The sequence below is a fragment of the Anser anser genome (assembly GCF_964211835.1).
Source record: "Anser anser genome assembly, chromosome: 20".
NCBI lineage: Eukaryota > Metazoa > Chordata > Aves > Anseriformes > Anatidae > Anser > Anser anser.
Window position 1 is genome coordinate 11,763,955 of NC_139741.1, and position 20,604 is coordinate 11,784,558.

The window sequence follows — 20,604 nt, forward strand, 5'->3', positions numbered from 1 at the left end:
ACTCCTGACCCTTTCCTTGAATTTTGTGTGCTGGCACTGATGTCTGTCCCCAAAATGCTGGAGTCCCCCCATTCCCTGACTTGACCCCAGCTGTGTCCTGCAGAGCTCTGGTACCAGTGTCCCAACGCCTCTCAGTGCAGCAAGCTTGGCTCAGCAGCCAGCCTGGGGCCAAAGCTCTTCCTTGGGGGTCCGCATGGGGCAGTGGGGGTGTCAGCCAGACGTTACCCTCCCACAGCTGTGAGTAGTGAAAGGCAGCAGGGAGTCCTCAGCAGGGACTGGCCAGGGCATCCCTCCCCATGTGCTTTGCAGGAGCCTTCCTGGTGCCAGTCTGCCCGCAGTAGCCTGCACTAAGTCATGCAGAATAACTCACCCTGATGCCTACCATGGCTGCAGTGCTGGTGCTGGAGGAACCGCTGTCCCCGGGGTGTTGGCATGCATGCAGGAGCTGCCAAACAGGATCCTGCCCTGTGCATGGACAGGGAGATGGAGGCACTCTGGGGCTGGGATGTAACAGGGCAGCAGGCTGGCTGCAGAGTCAGGAACGTGCCCAGAGCACCCATTCCTTAGACTAATTGCTGGGTCGTGATAACGCACACTTTGCCCCCAGTGCCCTGCATGCCACCCTCACTTGCTGATTATTTTCTTCTTCGTCCGTCCAGGTCCTGAAGGATTCTGTGAGGTACAAGAACGAGCTGAGTGACATGAGCAGGATGTGGGTAAGTGGTTGACCCTGCCAGCTGTGGGACTCTGTGGCTGCCCCACGGAGGGTGAATTGGGGCCAGCTCCTCAGCAGGGACTGTGTGGTCATCTCACCTGCGAGGAGCTGGATGCTGGGTGCTGAGCACCAGGGACACACAAAATCCCTCAGGGCTCACTCTGCTTGTGACCACAGTCTCAACACCTCCCCAGAGCCTCCTGGCCTGGAAGTGCCATATCTGCTCAGTTTGCTTCACCGTGCTGCAGAGAGGGGTGAATGAGATGGAGTATTTATAGCAAGAAATACAATAGCTTAAGTGACTTTTTTTCCAGCTACAGTAGGTGAAAAGAAGTACAGGAGAGCAGGGCAAGGCAGGCTGCAGGAGATGGGCTGGGAGCTGTGGGGATGTGCGAAGCAGGAGGATGACGCTGGTGGAGAAGAACATCCCTGGGACAGCACAGGAGAGGGGCGCAGGGCAGCTGAAAGGCAAGCAGGACCCCCAAGGAGGGTTGAAGAGATGCAGCTTGAAACTGAGCTCAATGCGATGGGCGGGTGGCTTGAGCACACCAAGCTTGGTTTGCAGGTCGCATTCACTATCCCCTTCCATCAAAATCAAACACGTTGGGCAAAACTAAACATATTCAGATACTGGAACAGGCTCCCCAGGGAAAGTGGTCATAGCACCAAGCCTACTGGAGTACCAGAAGCATTCACATAAGTCTCTCAAAAATACAGCTTAATTTTTAGATAGTCTTGTGTGGAGTCAGGAATTGGACTCAATGATCCTTGTGGGTACCTTTCAACTGATGTTGTTCTATGATTTTGTGATATGCTTTCTATTTTATGGCAAAACCCAGTAAAAGTGTTCTGACAGTCAAAAGCAGCACTGAAATCTGCAATACGAGAGACTGAGATGAGAAGATGGTGGCCAAATCCCCTGCCGTGACCCTCCCCAGGCCCATACAAAGGGCCTGAACCGCGTGCAGGTGGTGGGAGTGCACAGAACTCCCCTGAGTATCCCAGAGGGCACAGCACGCTTGGCCAGCCTGCGTGGCAGTGGGGTATCGAGGAGGAGGAGGAAGATGAAGAAGGTGCTGGGCCTTTGAGTGCTGATGACCCAGGCAGCGTAGGGCAGAGGCACAGGGCAGTAGGATGGGGCAGGAGTCCAGGTAGGCAGGGGTCAGATCTGTCACTGCCCGCAGCAAGGCAAGAAGGCTTCTTTGAAGGCACAGCCTGCCCCATGTCTGAACATCTTCTTGGTATCCCCAGGGCCACCTGAGCGAGGGCTATGGACAGCTGTGCAGCATCTACCTCAAACTGCTGAGAACCAAGATGGAGTTTCACACAAAGGTGAGCGTCCCATCCCATCCCATCCCAACCCATCCCCACCCCCGCGTGTCCCCAGCCTGCTTGTCACTCAGACCGCAGTGATGGGCTGCCTCACAAAGGGCAGTTGAAGCATGTCAAGAGCACCGAGCCATGGCTTGGTGGACCCTGGCTGTGGCACCAGGCACCAGAGATAAGCCTGGCTGAGCCACTGCTGCATCGAGGGATAGGTGCTGGCGAGCCTGGGGCTCAGTCCTGCTCCCAAAGCGCAGCTGGGCTGTGGGAGCTCATTCTCCAGGGAGCTGTGAGGGCAGAAGTTGGTGGCAATGCAGGACAGCAGCTGGCAGAGATGTTGCAGGAGTGTCATCCTGGCTGTGACCCCAGCATGTCCTCTTCTGTATTGTGACCATCGTGAAACATGCCCCAGACTGCTAGTGTCTGGATCAGAAGTGTCCCAAGGACCACAGCCTCGGGGACGGCTGTTCTCATGGTGGCACCTGGCATGGTCTTCCTTGTGCTGGATGCAGGGGGCTATGCAAAGCAGGGAAAGACCCCCAGCTTTGGGGTGCACATCCTCTCCTGAGCTCTGCAGGAGCCCAGGCACCTTCTGGGCAGGCAGAGGGGGCAGAGCCACGGTGTGCCGGGCTGAGCAGGGCAGGCTGAGGTAGAGCTGCAGTGCACTGCAGGAAGGGCTCCTGCCTGGCAGCAGGGCCAGGTAGGGGCAGCACAGGCAGGGCAGGGGCCGGTGCTGGAGTGTAAATGTCCTGAAAATCCTGCGTGGAGCCCAGCTTTCATGTATCACCAGGAACACAGGGAGGGAAGCTGGGGGTTCAGGCCAGTGGGGCGTCCCTGTTTGTGCATGGAAGAGGATGAGCAGCAGCACCTGCTCCAACCTGCATACCAGCAGTGAGGATTATTGGCCATGGTCAGCAATGGATGAAGCACAAAACAAATTGCTCTTCTACAGCTGCCAGAGGGTCTGCCCCCATCACTTGTTAAATTACTTGTTAAACATTGCTGAACATGGGGTGGTGTGGGAGGGCTGGGTCCCAGCCAGAGTCAGCAGAGCAGCATGGTGTCCCATCCTGTTCCACCCAGTGCTGTCTCCTGCTTGTGGTCTGGTAGCTCAAATAATCATTCTCAGTCACTAAAATCCACGCTTTCTGGCTCTTGGACTCTGGGTGCTCCTGGGCACTCGGAGCAGGGGAACAGCTTAGATTTTTTCCCCCCTCTCTTGTGTGCCTGCCTCAGGAGCTTGTTTTGAGCCTCCAGGGCAGAGCTGCTGTGCAGGTCCCTTGTCTGGGCTAAGTTTCGGAGAGGATGTGGTCAGAGTTGGCCGGCTCCAGGTCTGTTGCTGCAGCGTGCCCGCACGCAGCTCGGCCAGTGCTGGCTGCCAAAGGTGATGGGGAGCATATTTATAGAAAGGAATGCGATGTGCCCCGTGGGGCGTTGGGAAGCAGCGCGCCCGTTGATGGAGTTTATTATTTAGGCAGACGTTCTCTTATGCTTGTGGCATTAAAATAAAGGCGTTCCTCCAAGAACAGAATGAAAAGTCATTGTGGGCTTGTACACAAACACTGCCCTGTGTGGGTTCAAGTGCTCTAATGCTTAAAGTAGTTGGCTGTGGCAGGTTGGGTACCTGCAGTGTTTTCTTTCTTTTTGAGCTCTGCTGAAAAGATGTTTTCAGAAGCCAGGCCTGTACCTGTAATCCCTATTCAGCTCTGTTTGGAGCCATAGTATGGTGTACCTTGACTAGCTGGGGCAGTAATAAGAGGCTTTGCCCTCCCAGGCAAACGGCAGTTCCTTTCCGCCCTGCAGCCCTTTCCTCTTCAGCCTTGCTGCCCCATCTCTTTGCAGCTGGGCAGGTTTCTAAGCCCAGAGGGAACTGACTTTTCTTGCTGGAAGTACAGGCTCCATGGATCATGGAGGCTCTGGCTCCTGCTCACCCAGGGCTCAGCAGGCCTCTTGTTAGTCTTTTTTCAGCAGGACTTTCCCCCTGCAGCAGCAGGTACCAGCCGCTCCCCACTGCTGCAGCCCCCGCCCTGTGGATGAGGAACTTTGCTGAGCTTCACTTTTCCTCCTGGCAAGGGATGGGGCTTTCAGGGCGATCACTGGCCTTCGTCCTCAGCCTGGAGTCTGCAGGGATGAGGTGTAGCCCCTTTGGGGCTCTCAGCATTGCTTTGCCAGGCTGGAGGGATCTGGTGATGGATATCGAGACTTTAGCCCACCGGCAGACCTGGGGGCAGCAGCCCCTGCTCAGCACCGAGGAGCCCAGCTCGGGATCCTTTGGTTCAGCAGGGGCACCAGGCCAGCTGTCCTGGTGTGGAGCCACAGCGGGCACGGGAGCCCCTCCACGTCCCTGACTGCTTCTTCCCCCCACAGAACCCACGGTTTCCCGGCAATCTCCAGATGTCCGACCGGCAGCTCGACGAGGCAGGGGAGAGCGACGTCAATAACTTGTGAGTGCGGGACAGGCGGGTGGCGAGGGGGAGGATGGGGAGCTCTGCGCACCCTCGCCGGCTGCCCCTCCAAGCCAGGGACGTGGCCCTGTCTGGCACCTTGTCCCCACCACCTGCCATGGGCGCTGTGAGCGGACAAAGCCACCGGCCAGGGCTGTCACGTCCCTCCCGAGCAGGCAGGGTGTCACCCCGGCACGGGGTGAGGTTGTGCAGGGACACTGCCCAACCTTCCTGGCAACCTCTTCCCTAGCTTCCAGCTGACGGTGGAGATGTTTGACTACCTGGAGTGTGAGCTGAACCTATTCCAGACAGGTGAGCCCCTCATCACCCTGGTGTGTGGGCCTGGTGTGCGCCATGCGGCAGCACCGGCTCTGGGAAGGGAGTTGTCTGAGGGCGTCGGGGCTCGTCTGTTTTCCGTGCACTTCACCACAGTTGTTCGTAGATGAACTTATGTTAACCAATTATGTTATGTTAACATAACCAAATGTTATGTTAACCAATGTTAACTTATGTAACTAATGTCAGAGCCATTCTAGCCTCGTCACAGCCCTCCTGCAGCTCTGGGAAGCCTGTGTGGGGTCAGCTGCACTGCACTGCACAGCTCCACTCTCCCCCACATGCCCTTGGCTTTAACTCCCCAGCTTCAGGCTCTCACTCCACAGCCTCCATCAGCTGAGTTTCTTCTCATCTTACTTGTGGGCTTGTGACAGTTTCTGGCTTTTATTAGTGGAGAACACAAGCTCCCCCAGGTACTTGCAGTGGTGCTGGAGCTGGAAGAGGTGTGGGAGTACCCTCTCTTCCTCATGCTCTCAGAGGCTGTAATCAGGCAGGGAGGTAAAAACAAGTCAACCTCAAGTCTTAGGACCATGATGTGCTTCTGCACACTCTAGCAGGGTTGGGTTTGGGACAAATTAAAGAAGTACAAGAGCAAGGCCACCATGGGATGCATAATGCCAGACTCTGAAGACGGTCCCCAGACACATACGGCAGCAGCCCTTCCTTCCCAGCTGCCAGGCATCCCTTTCCCAGGACTTGCATGGGAACAGATTAGATGCAATTAGGTGCACTGTGGAAACCGGAGGCTGCGGTGCTCAAGACCTCACTCTGCTGGCCTCCAGCTCCCCCCTGTGTACTCCCATGTACCTTGGTGAGTGCTTCAGTAACTCAGCTGTGTTCGTACTTTGTATAAATGCACATGAAGATTCTCTTGGTTAGGCAGCCATAGCTTGGCTCACCCCACACATGACCCTGATCCATAAAACGTGCCTCTACTGATCAAGGAGTGCAGTGGGATGCATGTCCCCTGCAGTTATGTGGGTTGCTCCAGTGTGTCTTGTACTATGCTCCCTGCAGAGGATCCCTGCCATCTTCTCCTGGGTGTTTCTGGAGCATCTCCCCAGCAGCACACACGGTGCAGCAGGATGCTCCACACACACCAGGAGCGTGGCCCCTGCTCCTGCCTGCCTCCGAGTTGGAGAGTATTTGTGCTGTCTGTTATTTAGCCCGAGGCTGCTTGGTGCTTCCCAGCACAGAGGCTTGACAGATCTGTGTGCAGGAGAGGCTGAGCAGCACGGCCAGCTGGGATTAGCGCAGGGTGACCTGCTTTGTCTGCCACCGCAGCACGCTCCTGCCCTGGGGCTGCATCTGGCTTTGTGCACACACACCTCGGGATGCCGGTGATGTTCCTCCTGCTCCCAGAGTCATCTCCCAAAACAGGTGGTTGGCAGCCACCCCAGCGCTGGAGCATGCACCGAGCTCCTTTCCACCTCTGCCTTTTTCCGGTATTTGTAGCTGGTCTCATCCCTCGGGAGCTCAGCTGGGAGCTGGCAGGAGCCTCAGGGTCCCTGCACACGCTGGGGTGGGTTTTGTCCTGTTGCTCCCTGCTGAAGGCTGGCTCAGGACCAGGCACCTTCACCGCATGGTGACAAAGAGCTCCCACGCCTGTGTGGTGCCAGAGAGTCACAGGTGGGAGCTTCTGCTCTTGCTGAACTTTCATGGCACAAATTGGGACCAGGCAGCTACATGACGTGGGCTGGATCCCAGCTCCACAGGCCAGCAGGTCTCTTGCTCCAGGTGGCATTGCCGTGGCTGCCCCAGCAAGCTGACCTACACCTGGTTTGGGAAGAAATGGGCCAGCCACAGAGGGCTGTCACTGTTCTATGGCTGTAAAGGAGTGCAGACCGTTAGCTCCAAGGCAGTTGTCTCTTTGGTTTACACAAATCCCAGCTCTGACACCCTGACGTTCCCTCCACCCCTCTGAACCGTGTCCTTGCTCCCCTCTGGCAGTGTTCAGCTCCCTGGACATGTCACGCTCTGTGTCGGTCACGGCTGCGGGGCAGTGCCGCCTCGCCCCGCTCATCCAGGTGATCCTGGACTGCAGCCACCTCTACGACTACACGGTCAAGCTGCTCTTCAAGCTCCACTCCTGTGAGTACCCCCTGTGCCTGCCCAAGAGCCAGGAGCTCAGAGGGGTGGAGGGGATGTGGGGAGCCAGCAGGCTGTGCATGGGGCAACTCCGGGCACCCACGTGCCCCCAGCCCAGCTTGCTGGGGCATCCTACATGGAAGCAGCCCGGCTGGCCGCTTAGCAACACCCGGGTGTCTGCACTCTTTGCCAGCGTGTGGCTGGGGCTCCCCATTTGGACCCCGGGAGGAGGACAAGTGTCCCTGCAAAATGCTTGTCCCTGTGTAGCCGTGCTGCCAGGCTGCCCCTGGAGCCCTGCTTCTTCCTGGGGTGGGGACGCGGGGTGAGGTTTATATCTGCTGCTTCTCCCAGGTCTGCCAGCCGACACACTGCAGGGCCACCGGGACCGCTTCTTGGAGCAGTTCAGAAAGTAAGTGGAGACCTGGGGTGCCAGCTGCCACCCCAGGTGATGCTCTGGCTACCGAGATCTGATCAGGGAGCCCTGGGGTGCTGGAGCCCTCTGCACTCAGGCTCAGCAGCTGAGCAATGGAGGCAGAGGGAATGCATGAATCTGTCTAGTGCAGGGCTCCAAAATCAGCCTGCTTCGAATTCTCTGCCTCTGCTTGGAAGCGGCTTTCCTGGAGTGGGGATGCTTTCACCAGGACACCCACTCCGTTTGGCTGATCCAATGCTATTGAATTACCAGATAACTGCATTATTAATTCTAAAGAGGCATTCAGCCGCTAATGGCATTTCGTGTGAAGCGCCAGCTGATGATTTAAAACCCTCAAACCGTTTAATTGCAATTTTAACTGCAATTTGCAGTTGACGTGCTGAGATGAAAGTCTCTCCGTCGCTGCTGAGGACCCAACCCTGCCCTTCCTGGCTTCACTGGAGGAGTTTGATCTACGCAGCACCACTGCACTGCTGCCACTGAAAGCACCTGCTTAGCAAGGGCTGAGAAGCTGAACGTGGTAGGGTGCTCGTGGGGAGGTCCTGATTTTCCCCAGCTGCCATCCTTCAGGCAGTGCCTGGGCACAGCTTGAGATACTGTTGCAGGCAACAGGGTCTGGTGTGCCCCTGGGTGGTCAATTTTGTAGTCTCTAGGCACATGAAAAAGTGATTTCCCTGAGTAGTGCTTAATTTCAAAAAAAAAAAAAAAAAAGGCAAACAAAGACAGCTTGTTAAAAGAAGCAGCAAAAAGAGAAAATCTTCTGGTGTTGCAGAGCTCAGGGTGTTGTCCTCTGAAGACCTGACTTTGCAGGCAAATTCAGGTCATGCAACCAAGCAGAGGTGGCTTGTGAGAGGGAAAAACTGTCTTTTTGGGGTACAACTCAGAACTGGAAAAGGTAAAGTTGCTCATGGCATGTGTCCTGTTGTCTGAGGCACTGTCCCAAATTAAAATATCAATAGCAGAGATTCTAATAGCAACAGATAGGAGTATAGGAGCAAATAGCCGGAGCCAAATCACATGTACCCAGTTACCTGGGAACTCGCACATGCGATGCGCAGACACTAGTGAGCATGTTTATTTCCAAAAGCTCTGGAATAAAAAGCTGCCTTGAGATGGAAGGACAGATCTCCCCTGGATTAGCAACTGCTTGAAGGGCAGGAGACAATTGATCAGGTTTTGTACCAGTGGGTTTTTCAGGGTAATCCCCAGTGACTGTGCTGGAAGCAGTGCTGCTCATTGTATTTTAAATGAGGTCAAGAGCAAGCAGGCAGTGAAGTGCCATGGCCTGTGGTACGCAGTTATTTAGGGTAGTCAGAATGAAAACTGGCCACAAAGAGCAGCAGGAGGATGTCACAGCACTGAGACTGCACAATATAGGACATCTCGAATCAAGGTCAAAAACTGCAAACCAGTGCCTGGGGGAAAAACACCAGACACAACCATCAGCAGATGGCTAGGCTGTAAGCGGGTTCTGAACGCCCAGGACAGACCCAGGAGCAAATATCAACCGTGTCGAGGGAATGGCAGCTCATGGTGGTGGCAGCACCAGGCTGGATGCTGGGGTGGCTGCAATAGAGGGGGAGCCACAAGCATCCTCAGTCCCACACTGGGTCCCCAGCTGCAGCTTTTCTTCTTGCATAAAACCAGGCGCAAAACCAGGGGTGGAGAGCGTTTATCACAGGCTGCTCTAGGTGCCAGAACTGGAAACCGGTCTAGAAGGGAGGCAGGGCTGCTCATGGGGAGATGCTCATGCAGAGAATTGAAGGTGATGGTGCAGATGTAGCCTCCATGCAGGAAGCCCTGACCAGCCAGTGACTGGGGGTGTAATGGGAGCAGTGGGGCTGTTTCACAGCTGTTCCCTCAAGACTTAACATTTTGGCTACTGTCAGGACAGCGCAGAGAGGTGGCAGGGCCTCTGGTCCAACCCAGTGCAGCTGCTCTCCCATGGTTTGTGGTCTTAGGTCCTTCTCTCTGCTCGTCAGATCCTGGGTTTATGCGAGAAAGCCTCTGGCAGTCAGTTTTTGCCAGCGGTGGGAGTCTGGGGGCTGGGGTCTTCTGACGACCTGCCATGGGTTTGGTGGTGGCACATGCTCCCGTCCCTTCCAGCACAATGTGGTGACACTGCTCTGGAGCCAGGCGAGGGTTTGTATGGGGTGTGCAGAGGAGCTGTCTGATGGGGATTTATGAGAGCAGCAGTGAGAAACGGGGGCACATGGAGAGCCTTCCTTAACCAGCTTCTGTCCCATTCCAGGCTGAAGGACCTCTTCTATCGCTCCAGTAACCTGCAGTACTTCAAACGACTAATTCAGATCCCACAGCTCCCAGAGGTGAGAGCACCACGGTGCTGGTGCAGCCCTCGCCATCCCCATGGCTGGGAGCAGCAGTGAGGGCTGATGGCAATGGGCAGTCTGTGTCCAGAAAGCATCGTGTGTCACCTGCTTTGCTTCCTGGGCATGGTGGCAACTCAGGGCTTGTGGGGCCCAGGGGTCATCCCTGCACCTTCCTTGGGTCAGGTGCTTTTAATGTTCCTGTGGGATGGAGCTGCTCTCTGGCTGCACGCTGTCCCTAGGGGGCTGGGGTCCAGGATCCCTCCTCACGGCAGCATAGCTGGGAGGGATGAGGAGTGAAATGATTTTTCAAGTGTGACACAGGGCCAGCCATATCGGTAGCCCTGCTGTGGGACAGGTCTCACACCTTCCAGCTGTGCTCTCCTCCCTCCCCAGAACCCTCCCAATTTCCTGCGAGCCTCAGCACTGTCAGAGCACATCAGCCCTGTGGTGGTCATCCCCGCTGAGGCATCCTCGCCCGACAGCGAGCCCATCACAGACCTGGTGGAAATGGAAACAGCGTCACAGGTAAACACTGAGGCACTGCCCATGGCTGTGCCCATGGTGCTGCCCTTTGGCTCCGCACCCATCACTTTCTCTCAGAACCGTGCTGTCGCAGGGGCTCAGGCAGCACTGAGCGTCAGCACAGGGGCTGTGTGGGTGCTGCGTGTTGCTGGTGGGTGCTGCAGGGTGCCCACTGGGGAGCCTGGGCTCGCTGCCCGTGTCTGAGTCAGGCTGAATTCGTCCCACGGTGCTTCTCTTAATAGTTTGGTGCCCTCCAGTGATGGCTGGTGGGGGATGTTTTCCTTCCTAGCGTTGCCCTACAGCTTTCTGTGCTTGCATGGATGTTTTGGCTGGGAGAGGAGTTCTTTGCACCATGAAGGGTTCTTCTTGTGCACTCAGCATTTTAAGGAAAGGAATGTGAAATGACTTTGGGGATCTGCCCCCCAGGACCACAGTTGCCCCGTAGGAAGTGCTGGGATCTGCCTGTGCATGAGGCTATGGGGGCTCTGGGAAATCCAGATGGGCAGCATTTGCAGGTAGCAGCCCTGCTGGCCGGTGGGATGGCTCTGTAGGGCCACGTGCAATCCAACCAGGAACAGCGGGGGATGCAGGCTCCCGTTGCCCCTTGCACAAGCAGGGGAGTAGCAGTGCTCACCTGGGCCCCTGTGCTTCTCTTCCTGCAGAGTCTGTTTGACAACAAGTTTGATGACATCTTTGGCAGCTCGTTCAGCAGCGACCCCTTCAACTTCAACAGTCAGAATGGGATGAACAAGGACGACAAGTGAGTCCTCCCATCAGTGGCTCCATGGCTCCTCCCGACGCTGGGTGGCAGAGGGAGGACGAAGCAGAGCGGGAGCTCCCCAGAACGCAGCACTGCAGCTGCCAGCGAGTGCTGTGGCTGCCCACACCCAGCCCCTTCCAGGGACGTGTCCCCACTTGGGCCATCTCAGGGCCATGGCCAAACCCAGCACAATCCCAGGAGCCCCAAGCACTCCTGTCCGTGGGTTTCAGTGTGGAGCAGGAGGCAGAGCTGAGCTCAGCTGTCCCTGAGGACACAGTGGCCTCCATGGGGACCTTCTCTCCTTGTCTCCACATCCCCGTGTCAGTGCCGGGAGTACTGAGGGGGTGCTTGGTGTCTCCTTCCCAGGGACCGGTTAATAGAGCAGCTCTACAGGGAGATCGGGGCCCTGAAGGAGGAGCTGGAGAGCTTCAAGGCTGAGGTGGGTGACAATAGCCGGTTGGTGGCACATGGTGCATGCTGGCCACATCATCTCCAGCACCCCGCAGCTGCAGGCCAATGGACCATGTGGCGATACCGGGACAGCTCGCACTGTGAAGGGGCTGGCGGGGTGGTGCAGGGCGGTAGCTGTGACCCTGCTGCCCCGGAGATGTGAGGCCCCGACCCTGTCCGCGTCCTGCCCCGCACCCGGTGGTTCCAGCTCCTCTGCAGCAATCCATCTGTACAGAGCAGCCGTGTGGGGCAGCCGCTGTGCATGGGGAAGGGCTCCCACAGCTGCGCTATGTGGCCTACCCCACTGCACAAGGTCCATCTGGTGCATTTGGGGCTGCCGGGCGCTGGACAGTGCCAGGAGCTGCCCACCTGCCATGTCCGCAGAACGAGCGTCGCACCCTGCAGCTGCGCGGGCGCATCAGCGAGCTGGAGGCCGAGCTGGCCGAGCAGCGGCACCTGAAGCAGCAGGCGCTGGACGAGAGCGAGTTCCTGCGCACCGAGCTGGAGGAGCTGAAGAAGCAGCGGGAGGACACGGAGAAAGCGCAGAGGAGCCTGACAGAGATCGAACGTGAGTAGAGGGCCCGGGGAGGCCGGCGGGGGGACCACAGGGCGCCCCCAGTGCTCACCTCACCCTGTGTGTGGCAGGGAGGGCACAGGCGAACGAGCAGCGATACAGCAAGCTGAAGGAGAAGTACAGCGAGCTGGTGCAGAACCACGCTGACCTGCTGCGGAAGGTGGGCCCCACAGCCAGCCACGGGGTGTGCAGCCTGGGCCGGGCTGGCCCCTGAGCTCCCACTGCTATCCCCAGAACGCGGAGGTGACCAAGCAGGTGACAGTGGCGAGACAGGCCCAGGGCGATGTGGAGAGGGAGAAGAAGGAGCTGGAGGACTCCTTCCAGCGGGTGAGCGAGCAGGCTCAGAGGAAGGTGAGTAGGGCGCATGGCACAATGGGGTCGTCCTGGGGATGGGGACAGGTGGTGGGGACAGGGATGGGGCCTCACACCCCAAAAGGGACCCTCCTGGTTACACTCGGAGGGAAGCAGGTGAGTGCCCCACAGGGGCCAGCTCGGTGCGACCTCTCTCCTGCCCACAGTCTCAGGAGCAAGCCGAGGTGCTGGAAACGCTGAAGCAGGAGCTGGCGGCCAGCAAGCAGGAGCTGCAGGTCCTGCAGGGCACGCTGGAGTCCAGCACGCAGGTGAGAGCCCCCGCCGCGGCCATGCCGCTGCCACCCTGCTCCGGTTTCTGAGCCCAGCCCTATTTCCTCTCCACTCAGTCTCGGATGGGCTTGGGGCAGAAAGGCCGGTCTGCCCGTTGTCACGGTGCTTTGGCAAGGCATTACCCACCAAGGTGCCAGTGGGCCAATAACCAGCTTTCTGTCCTTGTCCTTCCCAGATGTGGATGGGTTCAGTGATCACACCATGGGGTTTAGCACTCGTGTGTGAGGCTGCACCAAGCAGTAGTTTCCAGCGGCAGGGACTCCCAGGTCAGAGGGGACGGACCCAGGAGCTGATTGCCCTAGAGCCAGCAGGCAGCCTTCACCCCCATGTCTTGTAGCCTCTGATGGAGAAACTGAACAATCCACTCCTGTGTGAGTGAGGCAGAAATTGCTGGATTAAATCCTCCCAGGTGAAAAAGCAGTCAGACAGGGTGACTGCCCGCTGAAAAATGCTGGCAGGCAGCATGCCCTCCTGTCAGAGGCCTTTGCTTTGGACTCACTGCTGTGCCAGAGGGTCTGTTGTGCCTGTGAAGACATGGCCATTCGCAGCACAGGGCTCTGGGGGTCTCCAGGCTTGTTGTAGAGGCAGAGAGCTGTCAGGGAAATGGACCTGCCCTTCCGCAGGGTGGGCAGACAAGCTGCAGCGGGTCGAAGAGCCCTTCATCTGCTCATGCATCAGGATGACGACAGTCATCAGCTGATAAAAGTGGAATGGCATCCAAGGGAGCCTCAGCTGGCCCCACACAAGGTTGTCCCCTGCTGCAAAGGTACTGCTGGGCTGCCTGGCATGGGTGATGCAGGGCTGCACTCTGCCCGCAGCTGTGTGGGCTGCAATGCACCAAGCAGCAGTGCTTGAGATGGCCTGGGCCTGGACCACAAGCCACAAGCAATTCTCCAAATGCAAGGGTTCATCCCTTCAATGCCATGCCCTCAGCACAGTCTTGATGGGTGTTTTGTGCCCGGCCAGGTGGGAGCAGAGCAGAGCACCCGGATAGCAGACCTGGAGCAGGAGAGAGACAGCCTGAGCCGGGCGGCAGAGCGGCATGGTGAGGAGATGGCAGCCCTGCGGGCTGAGCTGCAGCAGCTTCAGGACACACTCAGCAGCGAAAAGGAGAGCAGCAAGAAGGAGCTGGAGACACTGCAGACACAGCTGCAAGACAAGGTACCCCAGGGGCACCGCTGGCGCGGGCATCCCAGCATCACCAGCAGCGCACCCGGAGCCGAGGGCCACTCTGCTGCAGTGAGGAGCCACACGGGGAGCAGTTCTCCATGGCACTTGGCCGCCCGCTGCTGCAGTGCTGGTCCCCAGGGACAAGAGCAAAGCCCAGTGCCAAGCCCTGGCTGTGGGCGTTTGTCAGAGCTGGAGGCAGTGGAGGGGTGTCAGGGTTTGCCAGCCGGTGCGGTGGGGAGGGAGCCTGACACTTACACTGCCTTGGCAGGAGAGCATGGAGCGGACGCTGCAGCGGCGCCTCGCCGAGGAGCAGTTTGCTCTGCTGCAGGGCAGCGCACGGGAGGCAGAGAGGATGGTGCAGGATGCCCTCAGTCGCCTCGAGGACCCCGCTCACATCAGCTGCACTGGCTCAGCGGGTGAGCTCCCCAGTGCCCACCAAAACCAGCGCGTCCCAAACAGTGGCCTTGCAAAGCCACCCTCCCCAGTTTCTTCTGGGACAGCCCAGCCATGGAGAGACGCTGCGCTGTACTTTGTTCAAGTCTTGTCTCTTGTGTGCCTGCAGATTACCTCCTGTCCAGGACATTGGCAGCCTCTGAGTGCACAGAGAGGCTGCAGGATGCGCACAGAAAATACCTTTCCAATCGTACAGGTGAGACACAGCAGCCCTGGGGAAGGGCTCAGGTGGGCAAGAGGTGGCATCTCCAGCAAGCCGCAGGGTGAGAGGCCGGGGCTGAGAGCCACAGCCAAGGCTTAGGCTCTGCAGAGCCCAAGCGGGAACAGGGGAAGCAAAAGTGAGAGCTAAACGGGCTCCTAGGCCGCTTCAGCTGAGCTGCGCGCCTTCTCTGTCTGCAGATGTGAGCAGCCTGCTGCCCTGCGTGGCCCTCTTTGCCCACCTCATCAGCGACACCATCCTGCAAGGCAGTGCTACCTCCCACATGGCCCCGATGGAGCCCGCTGACCGTGAGTGCTTCCAGCTGCGGTGGGCAGGGGCCGGGGGTCTCTGGCCTCACGGGCAGCACCCTCAGCCTCTTCTGCGGCACTCAAAGGTCTGCTGGAGATGTGCAAGCAGTGCGGCAGCGAGGCCACGAGCTACCTCAGCTCCCTGCAAGACCTGGATAGCGTGGAGGGCGCCGACTGCACCCCGGTGACCAGCTGCCTCAGCCGGATCAGCGCCATTGGGGAGGTGGGTGCATGGGCATCACCACCAAGTGGGATTGGGGCATGGGGAACAACGGTCCCCTTAGGGCAAGCAGGGTGGTGGCACCTGTGGAGGGGCTGTGCCTCCCTTAGGCACTCTTCTCCATCCTGTCCCCAGGAGCTGCGACCCAGAGGACTGGACGTGGAGCAGGAGGAGCTGGGTGATCTGGTGGACAAGGAGATGGCAGCTACATCAGCGGCCATCGAGACTGCGGCTGCACGGATTGAGGTGAACCGGCACTGCAAGGGCTGCCCCACAGAGTCACTGCAAGCCTCAGGGCACCCTTGGGCACCGCGCCTCATGGGGCCACCTGCACGAGGCTGGGCATGGCAGCCAGGCGGTGCAGGTGGCTCAGCGTGGCTTCTCCCCTCTGCCAGGAGATGCTGAGCAAGGCCCGGGCTGGTGACACTGGGGTCAAACTGGAAGTGAATGAGAGGTGAGCAGCGGCCAGGGCATCACAGATTAAGGTACTGGTTTAAATCCAAGTGCTAAGGGAAGAGGAAGAAGGGTTTGGGGATGCAGGAGTGAGTTGGGGAGCCACAACGAGAGACAGTGGTGCAGGGTGGGCACCTTCCTCAAGGCTCTGGGGTCTCTGCACCTCACCAGCTGGGTGGTTTGCACCCGTGCCAGCCTTCCCACAGCTCACTGGGATTTGTCTCACAGGATCCTGGGCTCCTGCACAGGCCTTATGCAGGCAATCCAGGTGCTGGTCCTGGCGTCCAAGGACCTGCAGCGAGAGATTGTGGAGAGCGGACGGGTGAGCAGGCGGGCAGGGAGGGAGGGCAGTGTGGGCGGGCAGGGACTTGGCCAGCACGGGATTGCCACGGGAGTGGTGCAGAGCTGTGTGCTGACAGCCAGGACAGCTGTCAGCATTGAGGTTGTCTGCCCAAAGCCCCGGCCCCAGGTCTCTGTTTTGCACCCAGAGGTTGCAAATGCCATCAGCACAGCTCTCATGCTGCACAGGGGAGCCCATGACACCTAGGGCTGGGTGTCTGCTCCACTTCATCTGTGTCTCAAATGAAATCCTGATTTACTCTGGTCTCCTAAGAGCAGAGGTTTGGGGGCCCCAGACCCTGTCACCCCGGGGTGAGGGCGCATCCCCTTGCTCCAGCACGTGACTGTTCCCTTCTCCTCTGCAGGGCGCAGCGTCACCCAAGGAGTTTTATGCCAAGAATTCCCGCTGGACAGAAGGCCTCATCTCTGCCTCCAAGGCTGTGGGCTGGGGAGCAACTGTCATGGTGTAAGTGGCACCCTGTGGAGGGTGGCAGGGTCTTGCTGTCCCCAAGGGGCAGGAGGTGAGAAGGGTGAGAGGTGAGCTGGAATCAGTACAGAGCTGGCCCGAGAGATGCTCCAGCCCTTCTCTGCCCTCCTGCAGCGATGCTGCTGACCTGGTGGTGCAAGGGAAAGGGAAATTTGAGGAGCTGATGGTCTGTTCCCATGAGATTGCAGCCAGCACCGCACAGCTGGTGGCAGCTTCCAAGGTAGGAACACTGTGCCCTGTGTGGCAGAAACACCACTGCTCCCCTGGCTGTGCTTTGGGGCTCCCAGCAGGGTTGCTGGGACCAGGGTGACCTGGTGGCACAGTGAGGCCGGAGCTGGCATGCCAGGTCCTTGGCTTGGATGGTGGGACCTGGTGGGGCATGAGCGCGTACACCCTCTCGGCCCCGGCAGGTGAAGGCAGACAAAGACAGCGCCAACCTGGCCAAGCTCCAGCAAGCTTCTCGGGGTGTCAACCAGGCCACAGCTGGCGTGGTGGCCTCCACCAAGTCTGGCAAGTCACAGATTGAGGAGAAAGGTGAGCACGGGGCTGCAGGCCTGGCCGGCAGCACAGACCTGCCCCCAGATCTCCACTCTTTGCGGTCTCGGTGTTCAGTTGGCCCTATCCACGTGCACGGTGGTTTCTGCCTGCAGCACAGGAGCTGCTGGGGAGGGCAGGTCACGCTGGGGAGCAGCCCCCAAGGGGACATGGTGTTTTTGTCTCTGCAGACAGCATGGACTTCTCTAGCATGACACTAACCCAGATCAAGCGTCAAGAAATGGACTCTCAGGTAGGAGCTTCCTCTGCACTTTCGGAAACACAGCCAACATTGCATCTGGCATGTTTGGGCTGATGAGAGGATGCCCAGGCTGTTCCAAGGAGTGGGAGCAGGGGAGAGCTGAGCCATTTTTTTGCTCCTGGTGAAGAAACTCTTCTCCTCAAGCACCATTCCCAGCTGCTGCCCAAGCAGGCCATGCAAGCACAGAGCATGACCAGCACCTGGGCACCAGGAGCTTGTGGGTGAAGCCCAGCGGATGAAAGTGAAGGCTGAGCTTGCCCAGGAGCAGCACGCATTTGTTCCTTGAGCTTTCCCCAACCTCAGACACGTCTGAGCTCAGTCCCCTCTCCAGGAACTTTTGCTGTTGGAACATTAATGGGACGTACCTCAGTGATGTTGGGCTTGGTGTCAGGAAGCCCAGCACAGCTGGTGTGGGGCTGGGTGGCAGTGGCAGTGCTGCAGCACGCAGGTGGCAGAGCTGGCTGTGCTGCAGGGACACAGAATAGCAATAGCAGCATGTGCTTTGTCCTTCAGGTGCGAGTGTTAGAGCTGGAAAACCAGCTGCAGAAGGAGCGGCAGAAGCTGGGGGAGCTGCGCAAGAAGCATTACGAGCTGGCAGGAGTGGCAGAGGGCTGGGAGGAGGATGGTGAGTACCCACGGGCAGGGGTTGGGCACTGCAGGAGGGCAGCAGCCCTTCAGGCTGTATCTGCTGCTCTGGCTGGGAAGCAGCTCTGGGAAGCAGGCAGGAGGGCAGCCCTGCCCACAGCCCAGGCAGTGAGCGAAGGCAGGGCAGGGGTTTCGGTGCAGCTGGCATAAAGCAGAGCCTGGCAGCAGTTAGCACATGTGGCCAAAGCCATGGAGACTCTGGCCTGGGCAAAAGGCTGTGGGAGCTGTCAAGTACCCAGGAGCAGCTCTCCCTGGAGCCCCACCATCCCTGCTGGTCCCGCTGTTCAGCCCTGGGCTCTGCAGCCAGCTGGCCCGCGTGCCACTGGGGTGCTGCTGCCCTGGAGCCACAGCGTGTGCAACCCTGGGGTCCCAGGGAGAGCACGTTGCTCTACGCCCCCTTACTGTCTCTCCCCTTTCCAGCCACCGACTAGATGCTGCAGCAGAAGCAGCCAGCAGCAGACACCCCTTCGGTCGGCTGGGACCCAGCTTGGTGCAGCCCCTTCAGAAGATACACAATAAACTGGTGCAAAATCCACCCCGAAGCACACGTCCTCTGCGTTCCCCGAGAGCCGCCTGCAGCGCTGGAGGACCGAGAGCCGCGTCGCTGCTGAGGGAGACCCTGGGGCCAGGAGCGAGGGCTCCCCAGCCGCCCAACCTCACGCCAGCTGCAAACTGCACGTGTATTTATTAGAGCTGCTTGGGGGGTCTCTGGGGTGGTCTCTAACCCTTTAGTTTCATTTTTGCACAGATTCTCTGAACTGTTTGACCCAGCTCTGGCGGACCAGGAGCATTCGGGTTTCCTTCACCTCTTGCTGCTTCTCCAGCCTTAATGCGTTAACTGGCTCAGCGCAAACACCTCAAGGGAAGGAGCCTGCCCGGTGCAAAGGGCCGCAGGGCTGCGGTGGGGTCAGGAACTGGCTCTGCTGGTGCTGCTGGGCTAGTTCAGGGCTTGGTGCTAGGCATGCTCCCCCGGCCCCAGCCCCCTGGCCCGCTCAGCTGCTGGCAGCAGCCAGGGTGGTGGGTGAGTCCGTGTGGGAGCAGAGTGCCTTTGGCCGCCGTAAGGCCAGGGTCCCGTGCTGCTGCCGGGTCAGGGGCTCGTTCACACGAGGCAGCCTGGGTTGCTGAACCCTGGCGGTAAGAGCCGTTGCCTCCTCCAAGCCCTGCAGAGCTCACTGGGCCCATTGGCAGCCAGGCCAGGTCCCAGCAGCAGTGCTGGGAGCAGCCAGCAATGAGGAGGGCTTGGGCTGGCAGTGAGAGGAAGGTTGTGACGAGCTCCTGTCCCCGTGTTCCCAAAGTGCCCTGTCTGGAGCAGCGCTTGGAGCAGAGGAGCTGGGCTGGCTGGCCCTGTGCAGCGCTGCGCTGCCCTGAGAGATCACTGTGTCAATGCCAGCAATAAACCACTCTACAAGGTGCTTGGCTCACATTTGGGCAACATCTGCTCCCAGGCCAGCAGCTCCCAGATGCGTGGAGTGGCTCAAGGGCAGCAGCACGGAGGGGTCGGGGTGCAGCCAGGGTGCCCCAAAGCTGCAGTAAGCAGCCCTGGTGTGCCACTGTCCTCAGGGGCAGGGGCGGCCGTGGGGCTGGTGCTGAACATCCCGCCCCAGCCAGGGAACCTTTGTGCCTTGGAGCAGGGGACTCGCAGGGCAGGGGGTGACCTCCAGCCCCCAGCCCTGCAGGCCCCCAGCTCGTCTCACTGTGGCGGGGATGGTGGGATCAGACCAGCGCACAGCAGTGCACAGCCATGTCCTCACCCCGCCTGGCCGCCCCTCCTTGCCATCCCCAGGTTTGCTGGGATGTGCCCACGGCCAAGCCGGGCGGACACCTGTCTCCCTCGTGGGACTGGGGTGCCCTTCCCAGCAGGAGCGGACTGCGGCAGGGTGCTGTGGGGCAGCATTTGGTCACTCTCCCTTTTAGGACGCGGTGGCAGTGGTTGGCACTGCCTGGCCATGGAGGGGAGTGGGTGGCCTTGGCACCCATCATCACCCAGGGTGGCTGGGCTGTCGCCACGTGCGTTCCTGGTGACGTGCGTCAGCTGTGCCAGCCACTCGGAGCAGTGGGACCTGCCCGCGGCCCCCTGCCCAGCCACCCCAGCCAGCACCGTGGCCCTGGGGCTGCCCCAGACACGGGAGAAGGTGACAGCCACCGTGCCCCGTGCGGGCACCCCGTGGCCCTACGGGTCCCGCCACGGCGAGCTGCTGCCAAACCACCCCCTCCGCATGCCCAGCCTGCCAGGGCCCCCAGAGAGCCCCCGGCCTCCTGGTGCCTCTGAAAGCAATACGAGCCACCCCTCTGCTGCGGGGGCACGGGGAGGCCCGGGTGCCCCTGAGCCCCCGCCGGCTTCTCAGGGGTCTCGCTGGCGCAGGCGACCACCAGCTGCTACCTCAGGTTTCCAGGCTGGGCCCGGCCGGGCCCCGGGGTGGCGGGAGGGGGACGGGGACGGGGGACAGGGGACGCGGCGCTGCTCTCGGTCACAAACACTTTCTCCCTCCCGGGCCGCGGCCAGCTCCGGGCCCGGGGCCGTCCGCGCGGCGGGGGCGGGCACGGCGCGGCTGCCCCGCGGGTTTTGGCATCGTGCGACGCGTTCGTGTTGCCGGTTTTTAAATAAAGCCTCCGGCCCTGCGTGCCAGCTCTGCGTGCTTCCCTGGGGGGACGGGACTGGGGGGGGACGGGGGGCACGGCTCCGGGCTCCTCGCGGGCACCCGGGGCCCCGCCGCACGGGCTGGCGCCGGGCCCCGGCCCCGACTGGCTCCCGCTGCCGGGGCTGCCGGGGCCGGGCCGGGCCGGGGGGGCAGGGAGGGGGGGCCGGGCCAGGCCGGGCCGGGCGGGCGCGGGGCTGGGAGCGAGGCCGGGGCGGGGCCGCGCCCGGCGGGAGGGCGCTGGGAGGGGGCGGCCCCGCGGCGCAGTGCATGCCGGGCGG

The 20,604-nt window shown here is 59.9% G+C and overlaps 1 protein-coding gene across 2 annotated transcripts in view; it reads left to right on the forward strand.

Annotated features, from left to right (window-relative positions):
• Positions 1 to 20,310, forward strand: part of HIP1 (huntingtin interacting protein 1) — a 50,863-nt gene extending 30,553 nt beyond the window's left edge. For both annotated transcript variants that reach the window (XM_083806265.1, XM_083806264.1), the window contains exons 4-31: positions 660 to 716; positions 1,967 to 2,047; positions 4,406 to 4,482; positions 4,733 to 4,794; positions 6,769 to 6,909; positions 7,258 to 7,315; positions 9,591 to 9,666; positions 10,063 to 10,194; positions 10,854 to 10,951; positions 11,318 to 11,390; positions 11,786 to 11,969; positions 12,047 to 12,135; positions 12,210 to 12,326; positions 12,494 to 12,595; positions 13,584 to 13,778; positions 14,056 to 14,203; positions 14,350 to 14,436; positions 14,640 to 14,747; positions 14,834 to 14,970; positions 15,103 to 15,213; positions 15,363 to 15,421; positions 15,649 to 15,742; positions 16,125 to 16,225; positions 16,361 to 16,466; positions 16,657 to 16,780; positions 16,972 to 17,033; positions 17,556 to 17,667; positions 18,108 to 20,310. In XM_083806265.1, the coding sequence (XP_083662391.1) occupies positions 660 to 716; positions 1,967 to 2,047; positions 4,406 to 4,482; positions 4,733 to 4,794; positions 6,769 to 6,909; positions 7,258 to 7,315; positions 9,591 to 9,666; positions 10,063 to 10,194; positions 10,854 to 10,951; positions 11,318 to 11,390; positions 11,786 to 11,969; positions 12,047 to 12,135; positions 12,210 to 12,326; positions 12,494 to 12,595; positions 13,584 to 13,778; positions 14,056 to 14,203; positions 14,350 to 14,436; positions 14,640 to 14,747; positions 14,834 to 14,970; positions 15,103 to 15,213; positions 15,363 to 15,421; positions 15,649 to 15,742; positions 16,125 to 16,225; positions 16,361 to 16,466; positions 16,657 to 16,780; positions 16,972 to 17,033; positions 17,556 to 17,667; positions 18,108 to 18,118 (2,802 nt within the window). In that variant the 3' untranslated portion in view covers positions 18,119 to 20,310. The remainder of the gene's footprint in view (positions 1 to 659; positions 717 to 1,966; positions 2,048 to 4,405; positions 4,483 to 4,732; positions 4,795 to 6,768; positions 6,910 to 7,257; positions 7,316 to 9,590; positions 9,667 to 10,062; positions 10,195 to 10,853; positions 10,952 to 11,317; positions 11,391 to 11,785; positions 11,970 to 12,046; positions 12,136 to 12,209; positions 12,327 to 12,493; positions 12,596 to 13,583; positions 13,779 to 14,055; positions 14,204 to 14,349; positions 14,437 to 14,639; positions 14,748 to 14,833; positions 14,971 to 15,102; positions 15,214 to 15,362; positions 15,422 to 15,648; positions 15,743 to 16,124; positions 16,226 to 16,360; positions 16,467 to 16,656; positions 16,781 to 16,971; positions 17,034 to 17,555; positions 17,668 to 18,107) is intronic.
• The last annotated feature ends 294 nt before the right edge of the window (positions 20,311 to 20,604 follow it).